Here is a 20,178-nt window from a genome sequence, read left to right as displayed (position 1 = left end):
AGGGGGGAATGTCAGAGATGGGCACTTTACAGAAAGTGGTGAGTGTGTGGAGCATGCTGTCAGGTTGGTGGTAGAGACAGATACATTAGGGGCACATGGATGAAAGAAAAATTGAGGGCTATGTGGAAGGGAAGGGTTAGGTTGATCTTGGAGTAGGTTGCTAAGTTGGCACAACATTGTGGGCCAGAGGGCCTGTAGAGTAATGATCTAGGTTCTGTAGGTGGAGATTCAGTGGTTGTTCAAACCCGTATCGAGATAGTATGTGGATGGCCGGTGGGGAAGATTCTGTGAAAGGGTTGTCCATGGCTGTGGGTGGGGATTCACTGACAGGGTGGAGTCTGTGAGAGGGGTTCTTGTCATTAAGGTTAGGGGGTGTCGAAGTTCAGAGAGAGGGGAAGAGCCCGAGAGAGCTTTCAGTGATATAGTGACCAGCTGCTCTGGCTTTGAGATCTAACTGTGATCTGAAGACACAACTTTGTGTGATTCTTAGTAAGACTCAGGAATCCCAAGCACCCCGTAGCATGAGCAATGTACTGATGGAAGATACAGCTCAGGGCTCACAGTGCTCCTGGGGGCTCTCAGCTCGAGCCTCAGGGCTGCCTTCCTGGAGGATTTCTTTGTTTCCTCCCCTCGAGGTGAGCTGGCTGTGCCTGGGAGCCAGGCAGACTTGCGGGAACATATGTTGCTCTTACTGGTGGTGGTGGGGGTGAGGGAGAGGGAGGGCAGGCCTAGCTCCAGCCACTCCCCCTGCATGTCTCGACTCTTGCCCGAGGGTCTTTTCCTGGGAATGTCGAAGACATGAACTGCTTTGAATTCCTCAGGGATCTTTATTCGGTGGGAGACGGAACCAGGAAACAGCTCTCGCCGTAGGATGTGGAGGGGCAGATTGGGCAGAGCTTTTGTTACCCTGGGGTCTGCCTTTGCCCTGAGCAGTGGAAGGCGGGCCCTGTTCACCTCCAGCTCGTAGAAGGGACCAAAGTCGTGCTGCTGGACTAGGGTCCTGAGGTCAAAGACGTCCTCGTCAGCTAGTGCTGGGCTTGAAGCCAGCTTGTGACCGGGGCCTGGTGCCGGTCCTGGCCAGCAAGCTGCGATCCTGGCAGCTGCCCGTCCCTCTTTTCCGGCAGCCCTTGGTCGGCAGGCACTCTTGGGCTTTGCGAGCTGCAGCACCGGCTCGGTGCCCATGGTCTCAGCGGTGCTGATCGCCTCCCTCAGCTGCCTCAGTGTCTCCTCCGCTAAAGTGCTGCGCGGTTTGTAGAGGCTGGGCGAGATCCTCGCTGTGTCAGGCAGGTGTTTCCTCTCTAACCACAACGTGTACCGGTCCTCGGTTAACTGATCGTGCTCCTCCTGCATCAGCAAAATGGAAAATTGGTTTATTATTGTTATGTGAAAAGCTTGTCGTGCATAGTCTTTGCTCGAGATTGTTTAATGTCACGTCTAGCACACAAGTGTAAAAGAGAATGAAATAATTGTTACTCCAGATCTGATGCAGCACAAAAAAAAACCGAGATAAAACACAATAATAAAGAAACATAATAAATATAAATACACAAGATATCTTAAGTATATACGTAGATTAATTGTACTAGGGAACTATTCAATAGTCTTATTCGTGGGCTAGAAGCTGTCATTCAGCCTGGTAGATGCTTCCAGGCTTTTGCATCTTCTGCCTGATAGGAGAAGGGGAGCCAATGTCCAAGATGGGTGGGGTCTTTGATTATGCTGGCTGCCGTACAGAGGCAGCTGGAAGTCATAGACACAGCTAAGCACATCATGGAAACTGGCCTCTCCTCCATGGACTCTGTCTCCACTATGAACACACAAGATTTTGTAGATGCTGGAAATCCAAAGCAACACACACAAAATGCTGAAGGAACTCAGCAAGTCAGGCAGCATAGAACATAGAAATCTACAGCACATTACGGGCCCTTCATCCCACACTGTTGTTTGGACCATGTAACCCTACTCTAGAAACTAACTAGAATTTCCCTAGCACATAGCCCTCTAATTTTCTAAGCTCCATGTACCTATCTAAGAGGCTCTGAAAAGACCCTATTGTATCTGCTTCCACCACCCACCACTCTGTGAGAAAAACTTACCTCTGATATCTCCCCTCGTACCTACTTCCAAGCACCTTAAAACTATGTGCCCCCGTGTTAGCTATTTCAGCCCTGGGAACAAGCCTCTGACTATCCACACGATCAATGCACCTCATCATCATATACACCTCTATCAGGTCACTGCTCATCCTCCGTCACTCCAAGGAGAAAAGGCCAAGTTCACTCAACCTATTCTCATAAGGCACACTCTTCAATCCAGGCAACATCCTTGTAAATCTCCTCTGCACTCTCTCTGTAGTATCCACATTCTTCCTGTAGTGAGGCGTCCAGAACTGAGCACAGTACTCTGAGTGAAGTCTGACCAAAGTCTTATATAGCTGTAACATTACCTCACGGCTCTTGAACTCAATCCCACGGTTGATGAATGCCAACACACCATACACCTTCTCAACAACACTGTCAACCTGCCCAGCAGCTTTGGGTCGTCTATGGACACGGACCCCAAGAACTCTCAGGTCCTCCACATTGCCAAGAGTCTTACCATTAATAGTCTATTCTGCCTTCAAATTTGATCTACCAAAATTCTCCTGTCCCTATTGATGACGCTAAGATCATCGCCAGAGGCTTAGCAATCTCCTTCCTCGCTTCCCACAGTAGCCTGGTATATATCTCACCCAGTCCCGGTGACTTATCTAACTTAATGCTTTTCAAAAGCTCCACCATGTCCCCTTTCTTAATGTCTATATGCTCAAGCATTTCAGTCCGCTCTAAGTCATCCTCACAATTGCCAAGGTCCTCTTCCCTGGTGAATACTGAAGCAAGGTATTCATTAAGTACGTCCGCTACCTTCTCCGACTCCGTGCACACGTTTCCACTGTCGCATCTGATTGGTCCTGTTATCACATGGCTCATCCTCTTGCTCTTCATATACTTGTACAATGCCTTAATTCTGTTCCAAGGCCTTCTCACGGTTCCTTCTGCCTCTCCTAATTCCATTCTTAAGCTCCTTCCGAGCAACCTTGTAATTTTTTAGAGCTCTAACAATACCTATTTTCTTTAACCTATCATAAGCTTTTCTTTTTTTCTTAACTTCTACATCCTTTATACACTGTGGTTCTTTAACCCTACCATCCTTTCCCTGCCTCAATGGAACATACCTATGCAGAACTCCATACTAATATTCCCTGAACATTTGCCACATTTCTGCCATGCATTTCCCTGAGAACATCTGCTCCCAAGTACCTGCCTAATAGCATCATATTTCCCTCTACCCCAATTAAATGTTTTCCCAAATTGTCTGCTCCTATCCCTCTCCAGCGCAGAGTTGTGGGACGGAGTTGTGGTCACTACCTCCAAAATGCTCTCTCACCGAGAGATCTGGCACCTGACCAGGTTCACTTTCCAATACCAGATCAGGTTATTTCTTCAGCAGTTTGAACGTGGTACGACTGTGCAAGTGCGTGGAGATCAGCCAATGAGAACAGCAGGAAGAGCTTAAATGGAAGACAGAGCGGGCATCAGAGTAGTGGGAGACAGGGTAGGAAGGCTTTGGCTCAACGGGGCTTCAGCGATTAAAGGGTCGAGGCCAGGTAGGTTATCTGTTTAAAATAAAGACAGAGAGTATGTGTGTGAGGCCAATTTTCTGCGCTCAGTGTCAGATGTGGGAGGTCCTAGAGACTCCCGGCCTCCTGGACGACCACATCTGCACCAGGTGCGTCGAGCTGCAGCTCCTTGGAGTCCGCATTAGGGAACTGGAGCTGCAGCTCGATGACCTTCGTCTGGTCAGGGAGAGTGAGGAGGTGATAGATAGGAGCTATAGGCAGGTGGTCACACCGGGACCTCAGGAGACAGAAGTGGGTAACAGTCAGGAGAGGGAAGGGCAAGAAGCAGGTACTAGAGAGTACCCCAGTGGCTTCCCCCTTAACAATAAGTATTCTTGTTTGAGTACTGTTGGGGGGGATGGCCTGCCTGGGGGAAGCAACAGTGGTTGCATCTCTGGCCCTGTGGCTCAGATGGGTAGGGAAAGGAAGAGGATGAACAGACCTAACAAACTCCACCCCATCTAAACCCCTTGCGCTAAGGAGATGCCAATCAATATTAGGAAAGTTAAAATTTCCCATCACAACAACCCTATTATTATTGCATTGTTCCAGAATCTGTCTCCCTACTGCTCCTTGATAGCCCTGTTACTATTGGGTGATCTATAAAAAACACCCAGTAGTTATTGCCCCTTTCCTGTTTCTGATTTCCACTCACAATGACTCAGTGGACAATCCCTCCATGACTTCCTCCTTTTCTGCAGCCGTGGTACTATCCCTGATTAGCAATGCCACTCCCCCTTCTCTTATGCGTCCTTCTCTGTTCTTTTTGAAACATCTAAAGCCTTGCATACTCAGCAGTCATTCCTCCTCCTGAGACCTCCAAGTCTCTGTAATGGCCACAATGTCATAGTTTAACGTATTGATCTACGCTCTAAATTCATCCGCCTTGTTTATAACACTCCTTGCATTACAATAGACACATTTCAAACCACCAGGCTGAATGCATCTTTGCTCTATCCTTCCTCACAAACTCCCTACAAGCTGTCTCTACTTGTGCTCCAACCTCCCCATCCTCTGCCTCTTCACTTCAGTTCCCATCCCCCTGCAAATCTAGTTTAAACCCTCCCCACCAAGATATTGGTCCCCCTGGGATTCAAGTGCAACCTGTCCTTTTTGTACAGGTCACACCTGCCCCAGAAGAGGTCCCAATGATTCAAAAATCTGAATCCCTGCCCCCTGCTCCAATGCTTCAGCCATGCATTTATCCTCCACCTCATTCTTTTCCTATACTCACTAATGTGTGGCATAGGCAGCAATCCCGAGATTACTACCTTTGAGATCCTGTTTCTCAGCTTCCTTCCTAATTCCCTGTATTCTGCTTTCAGGACCTCCACCCTTTTTCTACCTATGTCATTGGTACCAATATGTACCATGACTTCTGGCTGCTCACCCTCCCATTTCAGGATATTGTGGATGCACTCAGAAACATCACGATCCCTAGCAGCTGGGAGGCAAACTACCTTCCATGTTTCTTTCCTGCGTCCACAAAATTGACTGTCTGGCCCCTAACTATAGAGTCCCTTATTACCACTGCCATCCTCTTCCATTCCCTACCCTTCTGAGCCACAGTGCCACGGCACCCACTACACCATCATGTGCCAGTTTCCAACCACCTAAAATTGAGGAAAAGCCTTGCTACAGTGGAGGAACTACCGCACGGAACATCCCCTCAAACACACAGGATTGACTTCTGGCAACAAACAGAAGCCAGAACTCCACCAAACAAGGCAGTGCAAGACCCCACAGAAATGTTACCAGTCGGGGCACTGCTTGACAGACGGAAGTAGTGCACTCTTCTACATTGGTGAAACCCAACGCAGATTGGGGGACCACTTCGTCGAGCACCTCCACTCCAATCGCCACAACAGACAGGATCTATCTCCCGGTAGCCACCCACTTCAACTCTGCTTCCCACTCCCATTCAGATATGTCCATACATGGCCTCCTCTACTCCCATGATGAGACTAAACTCATGAGTGAGTGAGTCAGTCTCTCTCTCTCTCTCTCTCTTTCTCTCTCTCTCTCTTTCTCCCTCCCCCTCCCTCTCCCCTGGTTATGCCTTGCCCCTGAGTCACTCCTCGACCCACCCACCAGCTTCCCCCTCACCACCACCACCCCCCAGGCCCAGCTGTGAACAACCTGTATTCCATCTCTCCCCAGGTATTCGAAGGGACGTCGGGGATTGACGCCAAGCTGACAGCCTGTGAATTTACAGGGGACATCCTGCGGGCTCCGGGCTCCGGTCTCCGAGGACATGCTGGGTGAGTTGGGTCCCTGTCCTGGGGAGGGTGGGGACATGAAGTGTCACCTGCCCTACGCCAGAGGCAGTGGTAAATCCACCCAGGAATAGCAAAGCTTCCAACACCCGTAAGGTGTTCCTCAGATCAATGCCGATGTGACCAAGTGTTCAAGATGGTGCCAGAGGCCATTCAGCCTGTCAATGATCATACTAGCCCTCTGAAGAGCAATCACTCAATCCTGCGCCCTCTCTGTCTTTATCTCCCTGTAAGTTTACTTTTCTTCACTCACACTTCCGTTCCAAACTGAAATTGTAGATCAATTCTGTCAGGACGTTGGACAAACAAGGGTCTGTGAAATCTTGCTCAGTGGTGCCAAAGGTCCTGTTTCTGTGACTCAGTGACTCTAAAGGGAGCGAGAGAAAGACACACACAGAGGAAGAGAGAAAAGAGAGGGGGATAAGGAGGAAGACAGAAAGAGGAGAGGGAGAGAGGCATAGAGACACAGCGAGAGAGGAAGAGAGACAGACATAGAGGGAGAAGAGACAGTGGAACAGAGAGCAAGAAAAGTGGTATAGAGGGGCCACTGCACAGGATCAGAAAAAGATGCAGAAAGGTGAAACTCAGACAGTCCCATCATGGCTTCCCCACCATCAAAGACATCTTTATTTTTCTTTTCTTTCTCTCTCTCTCTCTCTCACACACTCTCTATCTATCTCTCTCTCTCTCTCTCTCCAGTGCCACTCCAGGAGTGCAGATCAGGAAGATGTGATTGGTTGTGGTCCCAGAGCCCTGTCTCCCTGCCCCGTGGCCAGGTTACCTGCTGGATGTTGCGCAGCCACTGTTCATCCGAGAGCAAGACCAGCTTCAGCCTTTGTAGCTTCTGCATTTCTTTCAGGAAATCCCAGTCATTTGATTTCCAGACCAGGTTGGCCAGGTACCTGGAAGACGAGGTCAGAATCAGGTTATTATCACTGACATATACTGAGTGGCAACTTTAACAAGTACACCTGTATAGTGTAGCTACTTGTTAATGCAAATATTTAATCACTCAATCATGTGCCAGCATAAAAGCATGCAGACATGGTCAAGAGGTTCAGTTGTTGATCAGACCAAATGTCAGAATGGGGAAGAAATTTCATCTTGGTGACTTTAACTGTGTTGGTGCTAGATGGGGTGGTTTGAGTGTCTCAGAAACTGCTGATCTCCTGGGATTTTCATGCACAACAATCTCTAGAATTTATAGAGAATGGTGCAAAAAAAAACCAAAAAATGAACATCCAGTGAGTGTCAGTTCTGTGGGTGAAAACACCTGGTTAATGAGAGAGGTCAGAGGAGAATGGCCAGGCTGGTTCAAGCTGACAGGAAGGAGACAGTAACTCACATAACCATGTTACAACAGTGGTGTGCAGGAGAGCATCTCTGAACGTTCAACATGTTGAACCTTGAAGTGGACGGGCTACAGCAGTAGAAGACCACGAACACACACTCAGTGGCCACTTTATTAGGCTCAGGAGGTGTAAAATACAGCAGCCACTGAGTGGATAAGACAATAATTAGGACATAGAAACAGAATTAGTCCATTAGCCCCATCAAATCTGCTTCATCATTCACTCACAGCTGATGTATTATACATTATTTTTCTGTTCTAAATGGACGTTCCCCTATTCTGAAACTGTGCCCTCTGGTCCTAGACTTTCCCCACTACAGGAGACATCCTCTCCACATCCAATCCAGGCCTTTCAACGTTTGATAGGTTTCAGCGAACAGAGGGATCTTTTGGTGAAAGTCCACAGCTCTCAGAGTGGAAACACAAGTAGACAGGGTACTGAAGAAAGTGTACAGCGTGCTTGGGGCACAGAGTATACAAGCCACAAAGTCACATTGCAGTCAGATAAACAGTGGTTAGACCACGGGGAGAATTACATGCAGTGCTGGCCACCCTGTTACAGGTAGAATGGAGTGATTGAGGAGAGTGTACAGAAGAGGGTTTGGGTATACAGGTGAATGACAATAGAATTGAACTTGAACCAAGATGCTGTCTGAACTAAAAACTACTAACTATAAGGAGAGGCTGGACAAACTTGGGTTAGTTTCTCTGGAGCATCGGAGGTTGAGGGGAGATCTGATAGAGGTTTATGAGATTATGAGAGGCTACATTGCCTTGTAAAAAATATGAAGCCCCCAACCCTTTGATCACATAAATGAGTATAACCAGGGATTTTGATCAATTTAACTGAGAATTTTTATTTGTTAATCCCATGCTCCTTTTTCAACAGCCATCATCATCATTGTGTGCCATGTCTGGATGGCGTGGGCGATCGTGGTCTTCCCATGACTGTGATTGTTCTTGGCAAATATTTTCTACAGAGGTGGTTTGCCATTGCCTTCTTCTGGACTGTGTCTTAACAAGATGGGTGGTCTCAGCCATTATCAATACTCTTCAGAGATTGTCTGCCTGGCGTCAGTGCTCACATAATCAGGACTTGTGATCTGCACCAGCTGCTCATACGACCATCCACCACCTGCTCCCATGGCTTTTATGACCCTGATCCGAGGGGCAGGGGGGGACAGGGGTGCAAAGTAGTTGCCACACCTTGCCTAAGAGTGACCTGTAGGTGAGCAGAGAGAAGGAGTGCCTTGCACCTCTTTCGGTAGAGATTTACCTCCACCCTGCCACCTAGGTTTTCACAGTGGGGCCCAAAAAGCAGGAAATGGAAAACTAAAAATTCAAAACCTGAAATGTCAGCCATTCAAAGGAATTCATCCGCCTTTGCTCGTACTCAGTTGAACCACCTCTCGCAGCTATTACAGCAGGTAGTCTTTTTGGATAAGTCTCTATTAGCTTTGCATGGTGTGGTGGAGCAAAATTTGCCCAGTGCTCCTTGCAAAGTTGCTCAAGTTGTGCTAGGTTAGTTGGGGAGCGAGGGGGGGACAGAATCTTGAGGTTTTGCCAGAGTTGTTCGATTGGATTAAGGCCAGGACTCTGACTGGGCCACTCAAGGACATCAATTTTCTTCATTTGAAGCCACTCCGTGGTTGCTCTGGCAGTGAGCTTTGGGTCGTTGCCCTGCTGAAAGATGAACTTCCTCCCCAGTTTAAGTTTCCTGCTAGAGGCTATCAGTTTTTTTTAACCAGGATCTCCCTGTATGTGAACAAAGATTTTTTTCTCCTCATGTATATGAAGGATGTAAGTAATACTCATTCAAATCAATTCAAAGTGTTGGCGGATGAATACTTTTCAAGGCACTGTAGAGTAGACAAAGTCTTCTTCCTAGGTTTGACATTTCATATAATAGAGGGCACGCGTTTAAAGCAAAAGGGGGCAAGTTTGGGGCAAATTATTTTACACAGAGTTTTGGGTGCCTGGAGTGGTTGTGGAAGTGGGCCTGGATATGACCTCAACACTTAGAGACATTTGGAAGGATGCCTATCTATCCAGGGCAGCACGGCAGTGTAGTGGTCAGCACGTTTTACAGTACCTGTAGCCTGGGTTCAATTCCCACCACTGCCAATATGGAGTTTGTACGTTCTGCCATGACGGCGTGGGTTTCCTCTGGTGCTCCAGTTCCTGTTACAGTCCAAAGATGCACTGGTTGGCAGCGAGGATTAAATTGGGGGATTGATGGCACAGCTCAAAAGGCCGGAAGGGTCTATTCCACGCTCTATCTCAATCAGTAAATGAAATGGATGTGTAGGGAATGGAGGGATGTGGATCATGTGTAGGCAGAAGAGATTAATTTAATTTGCTGTCATGGTCTGCACAGACATTTTGGGCCGAAGGGCCTGTTCTTGCTCTCTGAAACATGGAACACAGAACAGTACAGCACAAAAATGGGCCCCCCCAGCCCACGACGCTCATGAATTTCTGCAGCTGTACCGTGGAGAGCATTCTAACCAGCAGCTTCACTGTCTGGTATGGGATTTGGGGGGGGGGGGAGGGGAAATGGCGACTGCCCAGGATCATGGGGAGCTGCAGTGAGCTCCATCAAGGGTACTAGCCTCTGTAGTATCGAGGACATCTTCAAGGAGCAATGCTTCAAAAAAGTGGCATCCATCATTAAGGACCCCTGTCACGCAGTTCATGCCCTCTTCTCATCGCTACCATCAGGAAGGAGAAACAGGAGTCTGAAGACACACACTTAATGATTAAGTAACAGTTTCTTCCCCTTTTCCATCAGATTTCTGAATGGATATTGAACCCATGAACATGACCTCATTACCTTTTTATTTTTATTTTTGCATTCCTTACTATTTTAACTATTTAATATATACTTACTTCCTGTAACTCACTTTTTTTTCTATTATTATGTATTGCCTTGTACAGCTGCTGCAAAGACAACAAATTTCACAACATGTGCTGGAGATATTAAACCTGATTCTGATATTCTGATGTTGTAGAAAATAGAACATAGAAAACCTACAGCTCAATACAGGCCCTTCGGCCCACAATGCTGTGCCGAGCATGTGCTGAACTAATGACAACTAGACCCTTCTGCCTAAGAGATTCTTAAATGCCTCTATTCTAATTGCCTCTACCACCTCCCCAGGCAGCAAGGTCCAGGCACCAACCACTTCCTCTGTAAAAAAAAAACTTCCCCACATATCTCCTTTGAACTTACCCTATCTCACCTTAAGTGCATGTTCTCTGATATTGGACATTTCAACCCTGGAAAAAAGATACTGTCTGTCCACTCGTCAATTTCTCATAATCTTATAAACCTCCGTCAGGTTTCCATTCAGCCTCCACTGCTCCAGAGAAAACAACTCACATTTGTCCAACCTCTCATTAGAGCATGCGCCCTCTAATCCAGGCATCATCGTGGTAAACCTCTTACACACGTTGTCCAAAGCACTTGGGTATGACCAGAACTGAATGAGAAACTCCAGATGTGGTCTAACCAGAGTTTTAAGAAACCACGTTCCCACTTTCTATTGTCTGGCCAATGTTAAATGTTGCATGCTCCATGATCAATATTCTATGACATGATTCGACCAGTGCGGTCAGTGAGCTAGGTCTCGAGTAGAGATTGTTGAGCTAACCTTGCGCATGTCCGGTGACCCCAGAGCTTAGCAAGGTCATAGGGTATCTGCCCTTTCCCATCTTTAGCCTTGACATTGGCTCCCGCTTCCACCAGTGTGGTGATGCAGTCCAGTAAGCCAACCTCGGCGGCCTGGTGAAGTGGAGACTGCCCATCGATGGTCTGCCTGGAAGAGAAGGAATGGTTACCAGAGTTTGGAAAGGATCATGGAAAGGAGTGAGATGGAAAGTGAAGGTCGCAAATATCATCTCATTATGGTTAGTCTTCTCCAACTGTCCCCCTTGAATCATCTCCACAGCTCACGGACCGATGTCCCTTCCACAAGGTCAAATATCTCCTCAAACACTCCCTCCACATCGTCAAATATCACCCCAAACCCTCCCTTCCACAAGGTCAAATATCATCGCAACCCCTCCCATCCACAAGGTCAAATATCACCCCAACCCCTCCCTTCCACAAGGTCAAATATCTCCTCAAACCCTCCCTCCACATCGTCAAATATCACTCACACACTCCCATCCACTCGGTCAAATATCACCTCAAACCCTCCCTCCACATGGTCAAATATCACCCCACACCCTCCCATCCACAAGGTCAAATATTACCCCACACCCTCCCATCCACAAGGTCAAATATCACCCCATCCCCTCCCTTACACAAGGTCAAATATCTTCCCTTTCCCTTCCTTCCATAAGGTCAAATATCACTTTAACCTCTCCCTTCCACAAGGTCAATTATCACCCAGCCCCTCCCTCCACAAGGCCAAATTTCACGCCAAACCCTCCCATTCTCAAAGTGAAATATTCCCCAAACCCTCTCTTCCACAAGGTCAGATATCACTCCAACCCCTCCCACCACAAGGTTAGCCTTCTACGCCTCTCATCCTGCATCACCTCCTGTGGCCCATGGATGCTCTCTCCATGAATGGTTCTTCCCACCTACTGAATCCCCTCCCACAGTTCACGGGCACTCTCCTCATCCCCGACTCACCCCCACCCACTGAATCTCCTCCCACTGGTCTCGGACACTCTCCCTCATCTCCGACTCTCCCCATCCACTGAACCCCATCTCACAGACCACGATCAATCTTCCCCATCTTCGACTCTCCCCCCCCACCTACTGAATCCCCTCCCACAGGCCACAGACACTCTCCCCCCCCATCACCAACTCTTCCACCCCCTCCATCTTCTGAATGCTATCCTACAGCCCCCAGACACACTCCCCCATCACTGCCAACAGTTCTGTGTTGTATGTTCTAATTACCCCTCTTAGGGGCAGGTGCCAACCACACCACACTGCCTCTGCAGCGTGCGGCAAAGTCCCTGCTGCCACCGATCACCTCAGGTTCGGCGGGGTGCCCCCTCAGCACGTACACGTTAGGGTTGGCGCCGATATCCAGCAGGTAGTTGAGGCAGCCTTCTGCGCAGAACTGACACTCCTTGTTGAGGATCATGTGGATGGGCCGGTAGCCCTGGAGGTCAGGCAGGTTCACATCCATGTTGTACTCCTCCAGCAGTACCCGCAGGCACTCCAGACGCCCGTTCTGAGCAGCGTAGTGCACGGCGTTGTAACCCTGGGGCAGTAGGGTAGAGGGCGGAGAGACACTGGGTTAGATATATCACCACTGCTTTAAACAGCACACTCAGACACTGACTGGAGTCTAATTCTCACACCCACTCTGATTATTCACCAAGCTTTACTCTTTGCATTTTGTTTTTGCAGACCCTACAAGCCTGTGTGTGTAATGGGACAGTGTAGAGCAGGGGCTCCCAACCTAGGCTCCTTTAACACCTTAGTTAATGGTCGGGGTCCATGGCATAAAACAAGTTGGAAACCCCTGGTGTAGAGGGAGCTTCACTGTGTCGGACCCCAGGAGTATATGATGGGACAGCGTAGAGGGAGCTTCACTCTGCGTCTGACCCCAGGAGTGTGTGATGGGACAGTGTAGAGGGAGCTTCACTCTGTGTCCGATCCCGGGAGTGTGTGATGGGACAGTGTAGAGGGAGCTTCACTCTGTGTCTGACCCCGGGAGTGTGTGATGGGACAGTGTAGAGGGAGCTTCACTCTGTGTCCGATCCCGGGAGTGTGTGATGGGACAGTGGAGAGGGAGCTTCACTCTGTATCTGACCCTGGATGTGTGTGATGGGACAGTGTAGAGGGAGCTTCACTCTGTGTCTGAGCCCGGGAGTGTGTGATGGGACAGTGTAGAGGGAGCTTCACTCTGTGTCTGACCCCAGGAGTGTGTGATGTGATGGTGTAGAGGGAGTTTCACTCTGTGTCTGACCCCGGGAGTGTGTGATGGGACAGTGTAGAGGGAGCTTCACTCTGTGTCTGACCCCGGGAGTGTGTGATGAGACAATGTAGAGGGAGCTTCACTCTGTGTCTGACCCCGGGAGTGTCTGATGGGACAGTGTAGAGGGAGCTTCACTCTGTGTCCGATCCCGGGAGTGTGTGATGGGACAGTGTGGAGGGAGCTTCACTCTGTGTCTGACCCCGGAAATGTGTGATGGGACAGTGTAGAGGGAGCTTCACTCTGTGTCTGACCCCGGGAGTGTGTGATGAGACAATGTAGAGGGAGCTTCGCTCTGTGTCTGACCCCGGGAGTGTGTGATAGGACAGTGTAGAGGGAGTTTCACTCTGTGTCTAACCCCAGGAGTGTGTGATGGGACAGTGTAGAGGGAGCTTCACTCTGTGTCCGATCCCGGGAGTGTGTGATGGGACAGTGGAGGGGGAGCTTCACTCTGTGTCTGACCCCGGGAGTGTGTGATGGGACAGTGTGGAGGGAGCTTCACTCTGTGTCTGACCCCGGGAGTATGTGATGGGACAGTGTGGAGGGAGCTTCACTCTGTGTCTGACCCCAGGAGTGTGTGATGTGATGGTGTAGAGGGAGTTTCACTCTGTGTCTGACCCCGGGAGTGTGTGATGGGACAGTGTAGAGGGAGCTTCACTCTGTGTCTGATCCCGGGAGTGTGTGATGGGACAGTGGAGAGGGAGCTTCACTTTGTGTCTGACCCCAGGAGTGTGTGATGGGATGGGGCAGAGGGAGCTTCACTCTATGTCTGACCCCGGAAGTGTGTGATGGGACAGTGTAGAGGGAGCTTCACTCTGTGTCTGACCCCAGGAGTGTGTGATGTGATGGTGTAGAGGGAGTTCCACTCTGTGTCTGACCCCGGGAGTGTCTGATGGGACAGTGTAGAGGGAGCTTCACTCTGTGTCCGATCCCGGGAGTGTGTGATGGGACAGTGTGGAGGGAGCTTCACTCTGTGTCTGACCCCGGGAGTGTGTGATGGGACAGTGTAGAGGGAGCTTCACTCTGTGTCTGACCCTGGGAGTGTGTGATGGGACAGTGTAGAGGGAGCTTCACTTTGTGTCTGACCCTGGGAGTGTGTGATGGGACAGTGTAGAGGAAGTTCCACACTCTATCTCTTCCTTGCATGATGAATTCTTCTAGCTGATGTGTGTTATTTGTGATTCTAGACTTTCTGGGTGAGGGAGACCCCCACCCCTTCTGGACTGATTCAGTTAGAGTACCAACCATGGGGATACATGCTGCATTTACGTGGGTGCTGCGGAGCGATCACCTGTGGTAAGGAGGGGAGGAACGGTGAGTACCAGGGACGCGTTGACAGTGAGGACGGGGAGGAGAAGACATGACGATTGACGGAGAGGACCCGGGGCACCTACTCACATTCCGATCCACTGCCACTTTGCCCTTTGCCTTGTTTAGGCTCAGCCGTAGCCAGTCGACGTCCCCTATGGTGGCGGCAATGAGCTCGTCGCTCAGAATCTCCGTCTGGTTCCACTTCTTGACCTGGCCTCGCTTCCTGATCATTCCTCTCCCGACCGAGAGCCGCAGTGGCTGAACGGGGACGGGGTGGGGGAGTCGCTGCTCTGTCATGGTGCCTCACGTGTCCTTGAAGCTCGGCCTGGGAGTAGAGGTAGGGTTAGCGCACACAGTAGCTCAGTGAAACACACGCCCAGATTCCCCGAGGCCCCAGCAATCTGGCTTGAGCGAGCAGTCTCACAACAAATTGACACTCAGTGTCAGTAAGAAGAATTGATTGTGGACTTCAGGCAGGGGAGGTTGAAGGAGCCTGTCCTCATCGTGGGGGCCAGCAACGGAAAGTTCATGAGTGTCCACATCTGTGAAGATTTGCCCTGGGCCCAGCACATTGATGTGAGGAGGAAGAAAGCACTCCAGTGGCTATATTTCATTCAGAGCTTAAGGAGATTTGGTGCGTCACCAAAACCTCTTGCAAATTTCTACAGATCCTGGTGTCACTGCTCAGGATCAGAGAAAGGTGCAGAATTTTGTAAACTTAGTCAGCTCCATCATGGCTACTAGCTTGCCCACCATCGAGGACACCTTCAAGAAGAGGCACCCCTCCCATTTTCAAATCTCTTACTATCTCTTCTTTCAGTTAGTCCTGACGAAGGGTCTCGGCCCGAAACATCGACTGTACCTCTTCCTAGAGATGCTGACTGGCCTGCTGCGTTCACCAGCAACTTTGATGTGTGTTGCTTGAAATTCTAGTGTCTGCAGATTATTTGTGTTTACCCATCCTCAAGGACCCTCTTCTCCTTGCTACCATTGAAGGAGTAGGTACAGGAGCCTGAAGACCCACTCCGAACGATTCAGGAACAGCTTCTTCTCCTCCGCCATCAGATTTCTGAATGGACAATGAACCCATGTACACTACCTCAGTATCTTTCTCTCTTTTTGCCCAATGGATATCTTCTTCTAACCTTTTTTTGTGTACCGCTGCCACATAACAACAAACCTCACGATATACATCGGTGCTAATAAATCTGATGCGGATCCTGATTTCACTGCTGAACTGGTTTAAATAATTTGACCCAGCGACCACTGTTTGCTGTAAACTGCGCAGTTGCACGGCCGCGCAGTGACTGAAATGCTCCTGCGCACATAGCCTTTGTTGCCGTGCGGTTGGAATTGGACGCGGCTAGAAAAAAAGTTTACGAAACGTGCAAAATTTTCTTTGTTGTATAGTATTTCATTATAATCTTCAATTAATAAATTACATCTAAAGCGTGCGATTTATTTTTCAGTTTTCATTCTGGATATTCATAGTATACATATTACAAAAGAAAATAATTTAAAGAGCCACGCAGGTTTCAGACTGTGTAAAAAAATTCCTGGTTAGATTGGGATTGGGATTGGTCAGTGCAGTTGCCAAAAAAAACCCGGGAACATTTCTTGTGACAGTGAAGGGACGCCTGTGTGTTCCCGAGTCTGGCTGGTGTGGGGCTTTAGAGGGCAATTTGCTTCCCTTATCCTCTTTGGTGGGAAAAAAAAATTGGGGAAATGTGCAGAAAACCTGGGTGCGTAACTGTAGATCCATTCAGTGGACTGTACTCACACTGCAATGCACTGAAAATGCTGGAAGAACTCAGTGTGTCAGGCAGTATCTGTGGAGGGAAATAAATAGTCGATATTTTGGGCTGAGACCCTTCATCAGGTTCGGAAAGGGAGGGGGTAGAAGCCGCAATCAGGAGGGGGAGGGGAAGGAGTATGAGCTGGCAGGTGATGGGAGACCAGGTGAGGGGGAAGTAGGTGGGTGGGGGAGGGGCATGAAATAAGCTGGGAGGTGATAGGTGAGGGAGATAAAGGACTAAAGTAGAAGGAATCTGATAGAAGAGAACTGTGGACCATGGAAGAAAGGGAAAGAGGAGGGGCACCGGAGGAAGGTGATGGGCAGGGGACGAGAAGAGAAGGAGTGAGAGGCGAATCAGAATGAGGAATGAAGAGGAAAAAAAAGGAGGGGAAGAACTTACAGGAAGTTAGAGAAATCAATGTTCATGCCACCAAGTTGGAGGCTATGAGGTGTTTCTCCTCCAACCTGAATTGGCATCATCGTGGTAGAAAAAGGACCGACATGTTGAAATGGGAACTAGGCGTCGCACACTGCAGCCATTTCTATCCATGCCGGACAATGGATGGAGAAATGACCAAATGTCATTAGGCGGTTGTTGGAAGTGGACCCAAATGCAAGACACAGACACTGAGGTACTAGGAATAGGACAAGGTTCATCAAGAAAACAAGGGGAGTCAGGAAGAAACAACGCTGGACATGGATACAGGCCCTGGATGAGACAAGGACACTGGGCCTAGGCTAGGACTAAGACTAGGAAAATGGGACCAGGACAAGGAACTTGGAATCAAACCAGATACTGGACAAGGACCCAGAACCTGGGTCTTGACTTGGGCTCGGACCCTGGATCTAGGCGAGGACAAGACATGGCTATAGGACTGGATGTGGAACTCCTGCACAAGGACAGGATGAGAACGCAAAGCCTTGACTTGGACAGGGCGAGGTTCTTGGACATGGCTTGGACAAGACAAGAGACTGCTGGACTGGACGAGGAATCTCCAGCACAGGATGAGGGATCTCCAGCACAAGACGTGACTCCTGGACTAGGTTTGGCTCAGCTCTTGGAATCAGCTTGATTAGGATCTTGGTTACGGAGCCAGGACCCTTCCTTGGACAAGGACCGGGATGACTGCCAAGGTAACTTGCCGAGGAAATTGTCAGGGATTCATATGGGGAGGGGATGAGAATAGTCCAGCCGGGAATCCTTGGTTTGCAGAGGTATTTATGTGCCAGCCCAAAACGAGAATCAGGTGTCTCAATTAAGGCACCCAATGAAACAAGGGAAAACAGGAAAACTCGGAATAAGGATCACTGAACCGGACCATGAACTGGAATGTGGATTTCACGGACCGGACCATGACACCAAAAGCTGCAAGAACTCAACAGGTCATGCAGTATCTAAGGATGGAGATGGACAGTAAATGTTTTGGGTCGAGATCCTCCACCTAGACTGCTGTTGGAACCTTCCCACCTATCCCATACATCTTAATGCTCTGGATCAGCCTACCATGAGACCCCGATGACCCTCTCAGCAGCCCTTGCAACCCTTTGGAGGGACTTCAGGTCAGGTGCCTTGCAATTCCCGTGCCAGACGGTGATGCAACTGGGTCAATCATGCTCCATTAAAAATTGGTTAGAATGGAGGGGGGAGATTCAATCACCCCAGAAAGTGAGGGCGCTGCCATGCTTTCTTGACTAAAGAGGTGGTGTTGAAGTGGTCGCGTTTCTGGCACTGAGATACTTGGTAGTGTGGAGGAGCAGGGAGATCTGGGGGTTAATGTCCATAGATCCCTGAAAGTTGCCTCACAGGTGGATGGGGTAGTTAAGAAAGCTTATGGGGTGTTAGCTTTCATAAGTCGAGGGATAGAGTTTAAGAGACACGAGGTAATGATGCAGCTCTATAAAACTCTGGTTAGGCCACACTTGGAGTACTGTATCTCAGTTCTGGTCGCCTCACTATAGGAAGGATGTGGAAGCATTGGAAAGGGTACAGAGGAGATTTACCAGGATGCTGCCTGGTTTAGAAAGTATGCATTATGATCAGAGATTAAGGGAGCTAGGGCTTTACTCTTTGAAGAGGAGGAGGATGAGAGGAGACATGATAGAGGTGTACAAGATAATAAGAGGAATAGATAGAGTGGATAGCCCGCGCCTCTTCCCCAGGGCACCACTGCTCAATACAAGAGGACATGGCTTTAAGGTAAGGGGTGGGAAGTTCAAGGGGGATATTAGAGGAAGGTTTTTTACTCAGAGAGTGGTTGGTGCGTGGAATGCACTGCCTGAGTCAGTGGTGGAGGCAGATACACTAGTGAAGTTTAAGAGACTACTAGACAGGTATATGGAGGAATTTAAGGTGGGGGCTTATATGGGAGGCAGGGTTTGAGGGTCGGCACAACATTGTGGGCCGAAGGGCCTGTACTGTGCTGTATTATTCTATGTTCTGTGTTGAAATCTCCCTTCAAGCACACTTGGTGCCTTTATTTATCTCTCTCCAGGGAGGACCCGTGTTTGTTCAGTGAGGAGCGGTCAGCCTACCCCTTCCTAAAGTCCACAATCACCTCTATGGTCTTGTCCATTCTGAGACTCAAGTCGTGCCCTCGTTCCGTTCTACCATCCGCGCCGCCTCCTCTCTGTACACCGTCTCGTTGTCCGCAGAAGGGACCAGTTAAAATTCGCATGGGTCGGCATCAAAATGGTGGCCTGTGTTCTGTTCTCTTGGGATATGGGGAGAGGCCAGCGAAGTGGTTGAGTTGGGGGTCAGGCTGGGTGGGGGAGGGACCTCTCTTCTCTGCTCCACCTCTGGTCGTCTGCTGCTGTACTTAATGGGTCGCCTGCCCACTCCCTCCCCCACCTTCAGTGACCCCGAGCCATCCTCCATACCTTTAAACCGACTTCATTCTCCGCCCTCCTCTCCTCGAGGAGCTGGTGCCCATCCCTTTAAATCATGAGGACACGGAGTCGTCTCTATAGTGACGGCAATAGTAAGGGCGCCGGACCAATCACAGCGCGAAGCGGCGCCAATAGCGAGACAGAAGGGGTGTGTAGTGACGGGGAGACCGGGGGTAGGGGGTGTCCCTGGAGTGACTGAGACACACCGGACACACGGTGGGGCCGAGAACACAGAGTCTGCAAGAAGGGAGTCGGAGTATGGGCGGGAGTCGATTCGGTTCCCCAACAGGAGGGTGTTGGGGTTCGCTCAGATCCCGTCTGTAGAAAATCGGGTACAAAGGAGAAATGGGGTGCAGAACTATAGGGAGACTGGTATACAGTACGGGGTGCGGGGGTGGGGGCGTGTACAGGCTATACGACATGTACTCACTCGGTGCGGTTGTACAGCTATCGGAGTTCGAGGTTTCCGCAGCGCCCGGCCGCGATTTGGAACGATCTCCGGACGTACCTTTCGCAGAACGCCACTCTCTGCGGCTCCCCGCCTCCAGTGCCCCCCATGCGGCTCAGCCTTGCCTACGCTGGCTGTCATTGTGATAGCTGTAGCCGGTTATTTGTCCTGGGACCGCCCGTTAAAGGCGTCGCCAGGCCACACAGCCTAACTGCGGTGTGCAGATATGTCTTGCGGGGTTAAAACTTCCCAGTACACCGTCAGCGCCTGACAAACTTCCTCGGAAGTGCAGTTGAAAGTACCCTTACTGGGCGATAATGGTCAAGTACGGCTATTCGACTACGCGGGAACGTAAGAAGTTGCAGCGAGCGGCGGATCTGCCCAGTTCATCACGGGCACAACCCTCCCCACCATTGGTTGTATCCACAGGGGGCACTGCCGCAAGAAAATAACAGCAAAGGTCCCCACCATCCGGGCCACGCCATCCCCTCGACAGGGGGTACCGGAAAGT

At 49.7% G+C, this 20,178-nt stretch overlaps 1 protein-coding gene across 1 annotated transcript; it reads right to left on the bottom strand.

Moving 5' to 3' along the window:
• Window positions 1-483: 483 nt before the first annotated feature.
• Window positions 484-19,271, bottom strand: ankrd53 (ankyrin repeat domain 53). The gene is given in 7 exon segments (XM_072256798.1): window positions 484-621; window positions 624-1,344; window positions 6,716-6,836; window positions 10,939-11,103; window positions 12,311-12,510; window positions 14,626-14,863; window positions 19,211-19,271. Coding segments are annotated over 6 exon segments (1,488 nt in total). The 5' UTR covers window positions 14,836-14,863; window positions 19,211-19,271; the 3' UTR covers window positions 484-550.
• Between the last annotated feature and the right edge of the window lie 907 nt (window positions 19,272-20,178).

Source organism: Mobula birostris, chromosome 4 (assembly GCF_030028105.1).
Source record: "Mobula birostris isolate sMobBir1 chromosome 4, sMobBir1.hap1, whole genome shotgun sequence".
Classification (NCBI taxonomy): domain Eukaryota; kingdom Metazoa; phylum Chordata; class Chondrichthyes; order Myliobatiformes; family Myliobatidae; genus Mobula; species Mobula birostris.
This window is presented reverse-complemented; position numbering and strand designations above follow the sequence as displayed.